A 14,444-nucleotide genomic window follows, 5' to 3' on the forward strand; every position below is an offset into this window, starting at 1 on the left:
GGCTGCAAAAGACTTTGACAATTATTTCATTTTTGATTGACATGGTTTCATTTGTGATCCGTAATGGACTGAAAAGTCTCCAAGGTGCATTTTGTTGTTCACCCTGAGTGAGTTAGGACAAGCTTGCGAACAGGAAAAAAAAGAATAGATTTGAAATAACATGCATGCTCTGTGCACAAATACCAAGAACTTGAGTTTTTTTTTTTACATGGATGGTAAAAATGTTTGGTATTGCAAAAATAAAAGTAAGCTATTAATAATTCAGACTTGGTGAACTAACTGTTTTCGAGCGATTATCATGAGTCAAGGAGTGGCTGAGGTTAGTGGACTCCAACACATTTGGTTTCTGATTGTAAATATGCTGCTTTTCATAATACGATACCAGCTTTTTCCAGTCACGTGTTGCAGAGCTTGGAAACATGGAAAATGAAGATGACTTCAGTCCAAGACCAGGTTTAGACAACTTTGTTATCAAATGAAACCAGATCACCTGGAAAAACTCATGATTTTCACATGGTCTGGTTTAATTTGTTTCCTTGCCATATTCTACAGAGGGATTGAAGCAGTGAGTGAACTGATAGGTTATAGACCTTCCCTGGTAGCAGCTCATAAAAGACAACTGGTGTAGTTACTCACTGTGCACAGCAGATGCTACTGTTGGACTTCCCGTGTTTTAGAAACATCATCAGTTCTGGTAATAACCCAGTCAGACTAGCTACTGTGGCTACACTGAGTGTTTATCATACATACTGTATGAAAGCATGAATGACAAACCCAAAATTGGCCAATGTGTTTAGTTTGACCACACCCCTTTTCAATTCTATAAGCTGGATGGCAAAGGTTCATTGTTGGTTCAAAAGCCTTCCACCTTATAGAGCCACCAATAGCAGTTTGAAATCCCCACTACTACTTAGCTGATAATCTTTATTTGCCTGGATCACTGCCTGTCTGATGGTAATCCACTGAGCAATGTTGCCTCGGAAACAGGCAGGTGAACTTAACATGAAAGTCAAGTCGTGATGTCTGTCTCATTGTTAGTGTTTAGGCTTAATACTAATTGTGTAAATAAAGAGTGGCTGGTGCATGATGTGGAATCAGAACCACACAGCATCATTGCATCTGAATAGAAACTAATAAAGGGTAATAAAATAAAAGATATTAAGGTGGAGCTACATTTCTCTTTATTGCCCCTCCTGTCCTCCTCACCTTCTCCTAAATGATGAGCCAGGCTCATTTATCAGGTTATGAAGTTCACTCACTCGTGTGATGTGACCTCTATACATGGAGGTCAGTGGTTTCTGACCTGAAGAATTTAATTATGTGCACGGAGGAACTGGACATATACCTTCTTGTTTTTCAGGCTGGTATCACTTATTGCACCGTGTCCATCACACCAGTGCAAATCCATTTTAATAATATTTAAACACATTTATCATCTACAAAGTAAAGGTTAGAAACATGTAGCACATAAACATTACTTTAAGATGATTATTATATATTTATAACACTTTACCTGAAGCTTTTATCATTACAATACTGAGGCTTAATAATCATTTCTCTTTTCAATCTACTGTATTTTTTTCTACTGTATTATGTAAATTCTGCCTTGTCATAACAGCTCAATACAGTATTAAAAAAAACATAATTTTTGACAGTTGATTATTTCTTTTTAATGGTTAAATCATAATCTATAAACAAAAATAACAAAAACAAAAAAAGAGTGCATTTATTATTAGGATTATATCAAAAGGACTCAAAGATTCCATTCCATTTTCTCATCTGAAATTACATTTATTTTTGCAGGAGGGATGATCAGAGAGCTAATGTAGTATTACAAATTCAAATTGTCCTTAAAGCTGAAGATTTGGAAGCAACCAAAGTGTATTTTTGGCGGGGCTTGATACGTGATTACATCCAGCTCCTTCTACTTTGCAATGGGCAGCAGGTATTCAAAAATATTTTTTATTTACCGTAATTAAGTTATGAACCTCAACCTGCTGCTGGTCAGTGGCCAAAGCTGATTCATGGAAGTGAAAAACATCACTTTTTCTCCTTTAGAACCACTGACTGAGCCAGTAAGAAAACAGTTTTTATGAATATGTAATCAGGTCATCAAAAATAAATGAAAGAAATGACAGCAATCTGTACTGTATATTATATATTTGTTTTTAATTTCAGTTAAAATGAAAAAAAAAATGCACAATTACAAGTTTTGAAACATCATCCCACATACTGTATCAGATTGGATTGAACAAAAAAAAAAAAAAACCCCAAACATTTAAAGACAATAAACCAGCTGTCTTTTTTTGTTGTTGTTGTTGTTGCATTGTTACTGTACCATATTATCTTTTATTTTGTAATAAAAAAAAAATAGAAATCCCCAACAAAGCTCTTGTGGACAATGCATGCAAATATTTACCAAAGTTCTTTAATTTTGATTTAATTTTTACAAATACCAGAATTTTTAAAGCAGTAAATAATAGTGACAATAATAAATAAACTGTTTAAATAATCTGACACTTAAAACTCACTTACCCAACAATCTAATACATACTGTATCTGTATGAACTGAACTATTTAACCAACACTTTCCCAAAATGACTTACAGATAATTCACTTCATGCTGGTGATTGAGACTGACTGGACCCAGCCTGAGAATTCACTCAAATGTGCAGTAAAATGTGAACAACAATCACATCACAACAGTCAACACAACAACATGTATGTTATGTATACAAATCACTTTACAAAACACGTGTTTACAGAAACACTGTAAATTGGTATAGAATCAAAACATTATTCAAAATAATAATAATAATAATAATAATAATAATAAATAAATCATGTCATCATCCTACACAAAAACACAATTCTGAATTAAACCTTTAAATTAAATTACTGATTTACAGTTAACTTGCCTGTCATGTTGTGACCACTATTTTGCAAACACTAACACTAATGTTCAATAAATATGAAATAATAAATCAGTGATAGGCTGAGCCAGCAAGATTTGGGGTTTGTACATTGTTGGAGCCACGTCGTCCTCTCTGATTGGGCCAAATATGAACCCACGTGATTAGTGATGACTCAGCTGGAAGGTAAAGGCGGAGGTTTAGGACCTGCAGCAGCCGGCACCCTTCATCTCTTTGTTTACGTATTCCTGGAGCATGAATTTTTCCCCAGGTTCCTTCATTGACCTGTGCTTCAGCTCCCTAAAAATCACAGAATCATCATACGCCTAATCACAATTTACAATAAAACTATACACTTCATGCTCTAAAACAAATGTGTCAAACTCATGGAGAAAGTCAAAATGACAGGGAAAACTTGAATCATTGTGTAAATGAAACTCAGTTTTCCCAGTGCTTATATCGCTTGATTGTATTCATTTTTAATGTTGAACTGCTGAAAAAACTCACAATTCTTACAAAACCTTCAATTTCCCTCATATTATTACTAGGGGTGGGAACCTCTGGGTACTTCACAATACGATACGATACTCGATACAAAGCTCTCAATAACGATTATCTCACGATATGACAATACTGCAATTATCGATGTATTGGTCAGAAATCGATCTATGATAATCTATGACATAACAAGAAAAAAAAAAAAGATTAAGTGAAAAAATACAGTTTTTATTTTATATCTCTGAAAGACAATAGTGTCCTATGAACAGTGACACTATTTTAGTGCAAAATTTCTGTAAATAAGTGTCAACATACCAATGTAATGAATAAGTATCTCCAATAGTGCTTTCTGTAAACAAAAAATAGGGTCTTTCTTACCAGTGACACCATTATAGTGTAATATTCCAGTAAACAATATATTGGTTCCTTCAACAAACAGTGACAACATTTCTGTGAAGACGTACCTGCACATTTTAGTAAAAAAGCAGAAAAGGTTTTGAAAAAAAAAAACCCGATACTTAGCGAGAGCATACCGATAATTGATCATGCGAAAAAATATCGCGATTTATTGCCATATCGAGATATCATCCCACTCCTAATTATTACATAACATTTCCCTTAATTAAATATAAATTAGTCACAAAATCTAAAATAATTAAAGTGAAGATCCTGTTGGGACTATAGCTGTCACTTATTGCTTGGACATGGTTGGTTTCCTACATATTTTGTATTTTATGTATATATAGAAGTGTAAACTAGGGCACAATAATGTTGAAATCACTCGTTTTCCTGCATAAAATCTGTGGCCCACTTGAGATCAAACTGCTCCGTATTTGGCCCCTGAACTAAAATGAGTTTGACACCCTTGCCCTAAAATGTTAAAACACTATATTATCCTGTCTATTTTTCCCTGTGACAGCTCTTGTAGGCAGAATTATACTTACTTGGCCACAGCAGTGAAAGCCAGCTCTACATTGAGACCTGACCTGGCGCTGGTTTCCATGAAGGGAACTCCAAATTCCTGCACAGTCAAACAAATATGGTCATTTGCCTTTTTAAGTCAGAATAAAAACAAGTGCATGAAAAAGCAACACTTCAAAGCCACTAACAAGGCTCAGAGCTGGTCATGGATGAAAGTCATGATATGCACCTTTTGAGTGAACACCCATCATTGCTTATTATTTCTTTTTTTTCCGTCAGACTCGTCACTGTAAATGAAAATGATTGCGTCGTGTGTATTTTCTGTTTGATTTAATTATTTGAATTTATTATTTAATTAATCAATTAAATGCATTTTCATTTTCCATTTTTGTTTCTGTTCAGGCTGAGCCACAGGACACTCAGTGGTACTTAATTTTCCAAGACTCTTTGACAACGTAGCAGTGTTCATATAGTGTGAACATGCAAAAGACAAGACGATAATTAAACCTCCTTCAAATCCTAACAATACATATTGACATGACAATCTATGGAGTAGAAATATACAAAAAAAAAAAGGCCTTTTGCAACACTTTCTTCACCATTTATCAAAGTAAACTTGCAAACTCTTAAGGACAAATAACTACCATAAACACTTCAGGTTACGCCTGTCGGTTGTTTACCTTTGCAAGCCGTTCACCATCCTCTCTCTTCACCACCCTGTCATGAGTGGCATCAGCCTGTTGGAAAACCATAAGTAAGAGTGAGGAATACAGGAGAAGAATATGAGGTCAAAACAGACGACCTCTGCACATTCTTCACCCCCCAGGGAACAAATGAAAAACTGCAGCACTAATATTTTTTTTCATGTGATGTTAAATGACAAAACAACAGCTGTGGCTCAGTGTTTTACTGTCATTTGCAGCACTTTGATGTATTTTCCTTTAATCATAGGAAAGGTTGAATTTGCTGCTGAAACATCCATAAAAAGACTGAATAATAACAATGAGAATGGAGGAGAAAGACTCAGCTGTAGGCTATTGAAATCAATATTTGAGACTATTTCTCATAGTGCGTTTACCAAAATTCACATATTGATATTTTTACTCAAAACAGCAATAAACAATATAAATCTCAATATTCTTAACTCAATAAAGCCGTACCAGAAAGACAATCACAGGTTAAATTTGCTGATGAAAAATGCCACACGCTCACATTTATTAACAAACAGCTGCACAATAAATGCTACTTTTGGCTTTTTCTCCTATGAAGGACAGCACGTGTGAGTGAGTTCTGTAGTGTGGCTTGTTTAGGGGAAACTCTGGGTTAGGACACACTCAGCTATCCATCAAACTGTTCTTTGTCGCCTATTTCAAGTCGTTTATCTGTATCACCAAAATAGAAAACTCAATATATCTTGAATCTCGATATATTGCTCAGGTCTAAACAAGAGTCAACTTAATGTGTTTTTTATGAATATATTGTATAGTGTAGCGCTTTGGTGATATTTAAACTTTTACATATATTTGAATAACTCTGAATTGTACATCTATTTTTTCATCTTTTCTAAGATTTAAAACTTACACTTATGTATCCTACAATGAAAAGTAATTCCTCTCTTTATTAAAGACTAACTGCAGATTGTCTTGCCTTGTTTCCAAGCAGCATGAGCACCACATCCTGTTGGGCGTATTCATGGATCTCAGTCAGCCATGCCTGTTAAGCACAAGATGAGGAAACAGAGCAGTAGAAACATTACAGAAAGATAAGGAGACTCCAAAAAACAACACCTTGTTTGGGGGCTTGACTATGATGAATTCATGTTGGGTGTGGGATACATATGTATGTGTATATACGTATATATGCATATGTGTGTATCCATAAAATGAAGAGTCCGTCCTTAAGACTGCTCTACTGTAAAGTGTCTTGAGATACCATTGGTTATGATTTGGCACTATACAAATAAAAGATTGATTGATTAAAAGATTGATTGATTGATTGACTATGACAAGCTTTGCATATGAAATAAAACTAGTACAGTGCCCGTCGGAAGTTTGGATTCATATAGTGGGAGGAGCTTAAGTAGAGTTGTCAATTATGGCCAAATGAGTATGTGTTTGAAGGTTGGATGTACAAAGAGGTGTACATACTCTGTACTCTGTAGTGTTATTTAGTGAAGTTTTGCGCATTTCTGTTGTCATTTTGTGTATTTTTTGTATAAATATTTAGTTTTGTGTATTTCATGTCATTTTCATATTTTTTGTTGTCGTTTGGTGTATTTTTCTGTAATGTATGTTTTTTGGAGTCGTTTTGTGTGTTTTTGGAGCCTTTTTGTATATTTTTGTGCTTTTCTGTTGTCGTTTTGTGCACTTTTTGTAAAAACATTGTTTAGTTTTTTGTTTTATTTCAATATTTTTTTTGATAAATTCCTATGTGTGGTGAGGGCGTGTTTTGAGATGTGTATGTGTGTGTGAGACTCGCTACCTCCATCTCCTACGTGGGTTCTCTCACACACACACGCATGCGCATCAGCCGCACGCATGCGCATCAGCCGCGCACATGCACATAATCCATCACAGGTTGTTGAGGAAAAAAAAAAAAAAACGGACCCGGAAGTACCACGAATAATAAACGTTTTGCAACACCAAATAAGTCATAACTCTCTCTCTAAACGGCTCTGTATGTGTTCAGCGTGCACATCCTGGCACTCTCATACACACGCACGAGCATCAACCACGCGCATGCACATAATCCGTCACAGGTTGTTGAGTGAAAAAAAAACGGACCCGTAAGTACCACGAATAATAAACGTTTTGCAACACCAAATAAGTTGCAACTCTCTTCCTAAACGGCTGTGTGTGTGTTCAGCATGTACATCGCGGCACTCTCTCACACACACACGTGCATCAGCCGTGTGTGTGTGTGTGTGTGTGTTTACATTATAGCTGCTAGCATCTTAACATCGATTAATGTAAGAAGAAACACGGAGGAGGAAGTGAAGTCCGTGACCCGTGATTTAAAGGAAGTTTGCGGTCACAGGAATCATTTCAAATAATCATGAAACATTACCATTTAGCAGTACAAAAACTTGTTTTTCACATTGACCTTCTTTTTTTAAATCCAAACAAACTGCGACACAGTGACGTCATGAACCGGTGACCCGGAACCGGAAGTGCCATGCTCAATACCGCACAAAATACAGAGAGGGAGCTGTAATCTTAAAATTAAAATGTTTTGCAACACCAAATTACTCCAAAATAACGGATGCACACACTCGGCCTATGTGCAAGCTGTCCATAAAGTTTCAGGTTGAACAAACACTGCGTCGGGGAAAAATCCGCTCCACAAACACGCATGCACACACACACACACACACACACACACACGCAGACCTTCTTACATCTATCGATAGATGACATGAATCAATAGGAAAAAAAACGGTTGTGGTTGAGATGAGGAATTAATGAGATATTAAGGTCAGGTTAGATCAAATACATAAAAGTAATAATAGGGAGAGGTTGAGATATTAAACTGACGGGCACAATAAACATTTAATCAAAGCTGTCGGCTGCTTCCTCATTCATACGTTACATGGATAGTGAGGCTTTGCAGCAGAGCTCACAGCGTTTCTGTCTGTATGAGCTACGACAGCAGCTGAGCCATCAGTCCACTATTAATGAGCGTTTAATTACTTCTAATGAACACCTGCAAACCCTCCCTACGGTACAGGTTACACCTTACTGAGCAACTAGTCATCAGTCTGCTTTCATTTCTCTCAACCACTCTCCTATAAAGTGTGTGATGCCCCGAGACCAGGAGTCACCAAACCTTCTGAAACTGTGAACTATGTTTAAACTAGTGAATAGTCCAAAGGGCTACCAGTTTAAAAAGCACTTATTAAATACAGAATTATTACGTTTTCACTTTAAGCGTCAACATGCAACACTTTTTCTTTCTCCTAATTCATGCAATTGTTTCATTTTCATTAGTTTTCTACTTTAAACAACAACTTTAAATAATCGTAACATGTTTGTATACAATTTAACCTTTATGTTTCTAAAGAAAGTGGATTTTCATAAAATAATACATAGCTTATTACAACAATATTCACTTGAAAACATTTGTCACAATGTTTTAGTGACAAAAAAAAAACGTTTTTAAAATAATTGTAAAATTAATTAAATACAAAATCTTATAATGTGGAAGTTGCGACAAGAAGCGTCTATTTCAAACCGTAGGTTTATTATCAGACATCCATCAATGCACAACCACACGGAAGTAACAGTTGGCTTTTTATGTCATTCCCCCGAGCACTACACTGATCCGACACACCTACGTCTCCATCTCCTGGCCAATCTGGTGATGAGAATAACCCTTCGCGGTCCACCACAATAATGTATATATAGGCACTGACTACATCAGCCATCTGTATTTATCTGTGTGGGTTTGAAGCCAGGCCTGAAGTAAATCAGATTTTAGATGGAGCTCATTGGAGACGAGAGCTCTAAACCAGGCCTGAGGACACCTCACATGGTCCATGGGGGCTACCTGGTGCCCACGGGCATAATGTTGATGACCTGTATTTTGTGATAAATGGTCAAATTGCCAAAGACAAGGATCAATACAGAGGTTTGATTCTTCAAGGTTTAACACAGAGTTTTACACCCTTTTTCATGTTGTGACCCCATTTTGATATCACAAATGTCCGGCGACCCCAGAGACTTTAAATGTCTTATTAAAGTGTGGTAGAAATACAGAGTAGCCAGGATTAGTGCACAAAGTTACAAGATGTTTTTATACTGCATTTTATTTTAACCAGATTTGAGAAAGTTTAAGTATTGGATACAGTTATTTGATATTTACTGTGTGACAATTAATAATTAAAATTTCAAAATATAATTTTAATCTATTTTTAACTGTTTTTTTTTTTATTTTTTGACTAGATATTTCAGGGGACCCCATTTTAATTCCCGGCAACCTCACATGGGGTCCCCACCCCAAGGTTGAAACACTGGTTTATCTAGACCCGTTTTGTTGACAGGCAGCGACAAATAGCTTCCCTGTGGTGGTCAGCCAGCAGTGACATGCTGTGACCACTAGGGCTGGGTAGGCACTGCCTACCTTGCCTACCCTGACTGCACGTCACTGTCAGCCAGTGTTCTCCCCATTGCACAGCCTGATCTAATTCTCTCATTTATATACAAGCATGCTTTGAGGATAATGTAGGCGATAACAGGCTCCAAACCACTAATTTCAGCTGCTGTGGTGCTCCTGACACTTGTTAACTTCGCATTATGATAGAAAACACAAGTGACAGTGGATGCACTGAGGAATATAAAGTGTTTACTGTGCAGATGCTGTTAAATGCAGGTGTTATTTTTGTATTCTGTGCTCTGTTTTTCACCTGCACACATGCTACCCTCTATACAGTCACCTGGTTTAATGTGTAGCCATTAAATCAAGGCTGGATTTGTGCTGGGAATTGATTTAGGGGTTAATGATGTTTGGTGATCCCAGTGACCCTGAAAAAAAGGAGCAAGCAGGTCAGAAAGTAGATGGATAAAAGGTGTGTTCGTGTTAAAGAACAAAACAAACAGAGGTATTTTAATCAGGTACACAGTGCAAATTGTATAGACTGAAGGACAAAGCTCTGGAATTCTACAAATTAAACTACTGTGGGTTTGTAAGAGGTTCCATCACACCTGATTGCAAAGAGTTTTTATATATTGCTATGTTAAAGTAGAGTATGAATAAAACACAACCCTAGACTTTTAAATAAGAGGGAACAGCTGCAAAGAAAAACGTTTGGATTATATTTTTACGAGTGTGCCAGGTATTTTATTTTGAAAAATTGCCACTGACTGGCCTTTATTAGACTTATTTCTGAAGTTTTGCATGCAGACGGAGAACACAGTGACTGCATCATGGGATCGGGATGTGTTGCAGGAACTATCTTTATTCCCACGCGTCTTCTGACCAAAATAAAACATACTTGGAAATCACTTGGAAAAGTTGAAATCTGATTAGATAAGATTTTTTTTTATTGCATAATGTACTCATTGCAATGTGTCAATCGCCAAGCTCTCCTTTGTAAATTTATTAAGGGTTTTATGTATTTCCACTGTGATATTGCACAAATGCACAGTGAGTGTAATACATTTGTTACACACTAATTTAATTTGTACAAGAGAAAGCAACTACAAAAAGCCCAAATCTGTGACTGTAATCATTCTGATAAATGCACAAAACCTACAGCACAATGAACTTTGAACCTTTGCAATATTGTAAGATAAAAATGAAAAATAAATGAATGAATTTTTAATGGTTATACAGCAAGCTGCAGAGTTAGAGAGCATTTTGCTATAAAAGGTCAAATCCACTTTTGACTTTTCAATCAGCCAAGAAAATGCAACACGGACAAACAAAAAAGCATTAACAAAAATGAAAACAAACTTCTATCTGAATGCAACGATTACTGAATACCTCCACTTTTGAGTGGCTGAAGTTTGAAGGCCACAGCACATTTATATTCATACCCTTTCAAATAATTTGAGTAACACTAAAGCAGTCAAACAATGTTGTATCTGAATTAATTTGATCTGTGAACGTCCAGCCTTGCTTATAAGTAGAAAATAATTTAGCAAAGCTGCAACAAACATAAAATAATGCTTTTTTTTGTGAGCAAGCAGCAATTATATATATATACATATATATATATATATATATATATATATATATATATATATATATATATATATATATAACACTGAACCATGGGAGCAAAGAGAGAGTTTATGAAGATCATGTTTTCAAAGTTAAAACCTTCCAACGGAATTATGACAAACGTCTAATTTCTTTACATACTTTATGGGTTTATGACAAGAAGCCACTTCAAACACACTAATGCATCTTGTTGCACTCTCATGTGTAGCTTTGCCACTGTAAAGCCTTCATGCATAGCAGCAGATACAGTGACGTGTGGAATCTAATATTGTTGCAAGCAAAAAACACATTTATGGATGACGTCTCAATGGATCGGTACGGTAATAAAATGAGATTATTATGTTGACGCTTATGATGTTGTTGCTCATTTGAATCAACCCTCAAAGGGCAGAGTAATTTATCTACATGCTTGTTCCACACAGATGAAAAAAAAAGAGTCTCTTTGAAATGTCTCATCTCCACAGGCTCTTAATGAATGGTGTTTGACTTTGTATCACTGCATTATTTATTGACAGTCACTCATCACCATCTGGCATTGGTCGAGTCATGGCATTTAGCAAACAGCTCTAAAGTCTGTAGCCATGGGGAATAGATAAGATTTGATGAATTTGATAAATGATGGATACTTGTTAGGGTTCTCCTTTTCTTTTTTTTTAAAATTTTAATTACAATTTTAATGTTTTATATTTTAAAAAAAAATGTTCCTTTTTCTGCTTTGTTTTTTTGGGATGTCATTTGGACTAGAAAAGTGTGGTTGGATGGTGACTAAGAGAGGGAAGGTAGTCCACACAGAAGGGGTCTCACTCCCGGAAGGAACAATAGCAGACATTGAGGACAGTTACAAGTACCTCGGAATCCCACAAGCAAATGGCGACCTCGAAGAGGTGACAAGGAAAGCGGCTACGGCCAAATACCTCCAACAAGTAAGTCAGATCCTAAGAAGCCAGCTCAATGGCAAGAACAAGTCCCGGGCAATAAACAGCTACGCCCTTCCAGTAATCAGATACCCTGCAGGAATAATAAGCTGGCCAAAGGATGAGATACAGACCACAGATGTTAAGACACAAAAGCTCCTAACCATGCACGGAGGGTTCCACCCCAAATCCAGCACCCTGAGACTGTACGCTAGCCGTAAGGAAGGAGGCCGAGGTCTAGTGAGTGTGAGAGCCACTATCCAGGATGAAACATCCAAGATCCATAAGTACATCAAGGACAAGGCTCCATCAGATGACGTGCTGATTTTATTCTATTATAATTTATTTAAAAAAAAAATTGATATGGATGCATTTAGAATTGATCTGAGAATCGTGCGACATATCGCGATATTTCGCCAAATTGATTTTTTTCAACACCCCCATTATTTTATAGTCTTTTTAATTATTTTATGAAATTACTTGTGCACGTTCATCTCAAAACCTTCATTTTTAACTTGTGTCAATCACATAAGCACATTTCTATGAAGCACTCTGATCTACAAGTCAATTGTAAGAAAATATGCTTTATAAATAAAGTTTGATTGATTGGTTGATAAAGGAAGATGCACACAGACAAAGATTTCATTTGTATTGTTTTCAATGTGGTTCTAAAAGCCATTATTATGACCACTTCTATGGACATCAGCAGACAGACATAAAAGCAGCAGTCCTTTCCATTCTATGTAGGCAATTAGAGTTTAATGTTCTAAAAATAAGTTATTCCCAACTGGGAGTAACTTGTTTAAATCTCTGCCTTGGTTTCATCATAATGCGATTGGAATGCTCAAGGGATGCAGGCTTAGAATAAAGATGCAGGCAAAGAACTGGAATGAACCCAATGATGGGATAATACAGCCCTCACCATTATATACAGTATCATCTGTTCTCATTTTTCCTTTCATTGAAAAGAAGGAGGGTGTGGAAAACTAATTTTTTGGAGATACAAATTTGACAAATAGATAAAACACGACTTGATTTACATGGCATGTTTAGTAGCACCGATGTAGTCACAAATTGCTTCATAATACAAGCACATTCACCCATTCATATTCACATCCACACCCCAAAAAAACATACATTTTTCCAGTCTGACAAACCTGAATCTTATTGAGAGAAAATGATCTGACTGACTCCTGACTAATGACCCCAACTGGGGCCAGGCTGTACCTTTAAAACTAATTTTCTGCACCCGAGCCCTAAGTGGATTTTTATAGTCTCCCTGAAGCACTTCATCTGATGTGAGCGCATTCATCATGTTTCTAAATGCCTTGTGTAACTGCTCCAACTATATTGACTCCATATTTATTCACTTAAACCGCCAATTGTTTATCACATGGAAATAAAAATGAATCATCATTCTTGTCTAGAGCTTAGAAAGCAGCATAAATAACATATAAAACAGATTTATCTGGCAGTATAGACCCTTAGAATGCTTGTATCGTACAACGGATGGTTTACAAGCTTAACCATAAACTTTGTGATCGTGTTCTTTAATTTTAATGAATTAATCCCAGAATAAAAACTTCATTGGTTAAAAAAAAGCATTGAAAAAGCTTTAAATTGCTACTTTGAGGTGATCCTTTTGCCTGAAAAGCCATTGTTTAAAGATAGCTACATGCATTTTAGTGCTTCCATTGTGGAGGTTGTATTTAGGTTGGAAAAGTTTCTGTGTCTGAGCCTCTATTACACTTAATGTACACGATTTAGCGCCTTTGAGATGACATTGTTGTAATTTGGCTATATAAATAAAGTTGAATTGAATTGAATTGATTTACAGTTGGTAGCTTAGCAAAACTAATAATAATTTTGCTGAAGAGGCACTATGGGTTTATTATGGGTTGGAGCGTCTCCCTTACTTTCCCTTTGAGAGGTGTAATATATCATGATTAGTGTCCATTAACATGAGATGGGGCTCATTTGGCATCTGGATACGCCAACACATTAAATCTCCTCCTCACAGGAATGGACAATTGTTGAATCATAGCGTGATGAAAGGTAAAACCTAACTTTGATTGATTTATGTAGTTTAAAAGCAGCAATGCAGCTGTGACGGATTAGAAGAAGAGGTTTCATCAAATAATCAATGCGCTTTACAGTGTTAGCCAGAAAAGCTGCAGTTACTAAGCCAGCGGTGGTTATCAAACTTTTTTGGGTTCTCACCACTTTGAACGAAGGTAACTTTCAAGCCCCACCTGCGCCCATCGACCCCCACCCAAATAATCCTGACAAATAACACATTGAACAAGTAATATCATATTTTATAATGAATCAAAAATCAAAAACTAAATTCAACTTATTAAAGGCACAAAACAACTAAGAAAAGAATGAAATGAACTCACAGAGAACAAATAACAGCATGTCTCATAATGCAAGTAAAATATTTCAAAATAAATCAAAAAGTAAATTAAACTAATCACCT

The 14,444-nt window shown here is 36.1% G+C and overlaps 1 protein-coding gene across 1 annotated transcript in view; it reads right to left on the reverse strand.

Annotated features, from left to right (window-relative positions):
- Nucleotides 1-2,382: 2,382 nt before the first annotated feature.
- LOC114468936 (ras-related protein Rab-26-like) overlaps nucleotides 2,383-14,444 on the reverse strand; it is a 54,579-nt gene continuing 42,517 nt past the window's right edge. Inside the window, exons 6-9 of the mRNA XM_028456116.1 lie at nucleotides 5,979-6,044; nucleotides 5,012-5,068; nucleotides 4,355-4,431; nucleotides 2,383-3,212 (exon numbers count right to left, since the gene is read on the reverse strand). Of these exons, the coding sequence (XP_028311917.1) occupies nucleotides 3,113-3,212; nucleotides 4,355-4,431; nucleotides 5,012-5,068; nucleotides 5,979-6,044 (300 nt within the window). The 3' untranslated portion in view covers nucleotides 2,383-3,112. The remainder of the gene's footprint in view (nucleotides 3,213-4,354; nucleotides 4,432-5,011; nucleotides 5,069-5,978; nucleotides 6,045-14,444) is intronic.

The sequence above is a fragment of the Gouania willdenowi genome, chromosome 8, assembly GCF_900634775.1.
Source record: "Gouania willdenowi chromosome 8, fGouWil2.1, whole genome shotgun sequence".
Classification (NCBI taxonomy): domain Eukaryota; kingdom Metazoa; phylum Chordata; class Actinopteri; order Blenniiformes; family Gobiesocidae; genus Gouania; species Gouania willdenowi.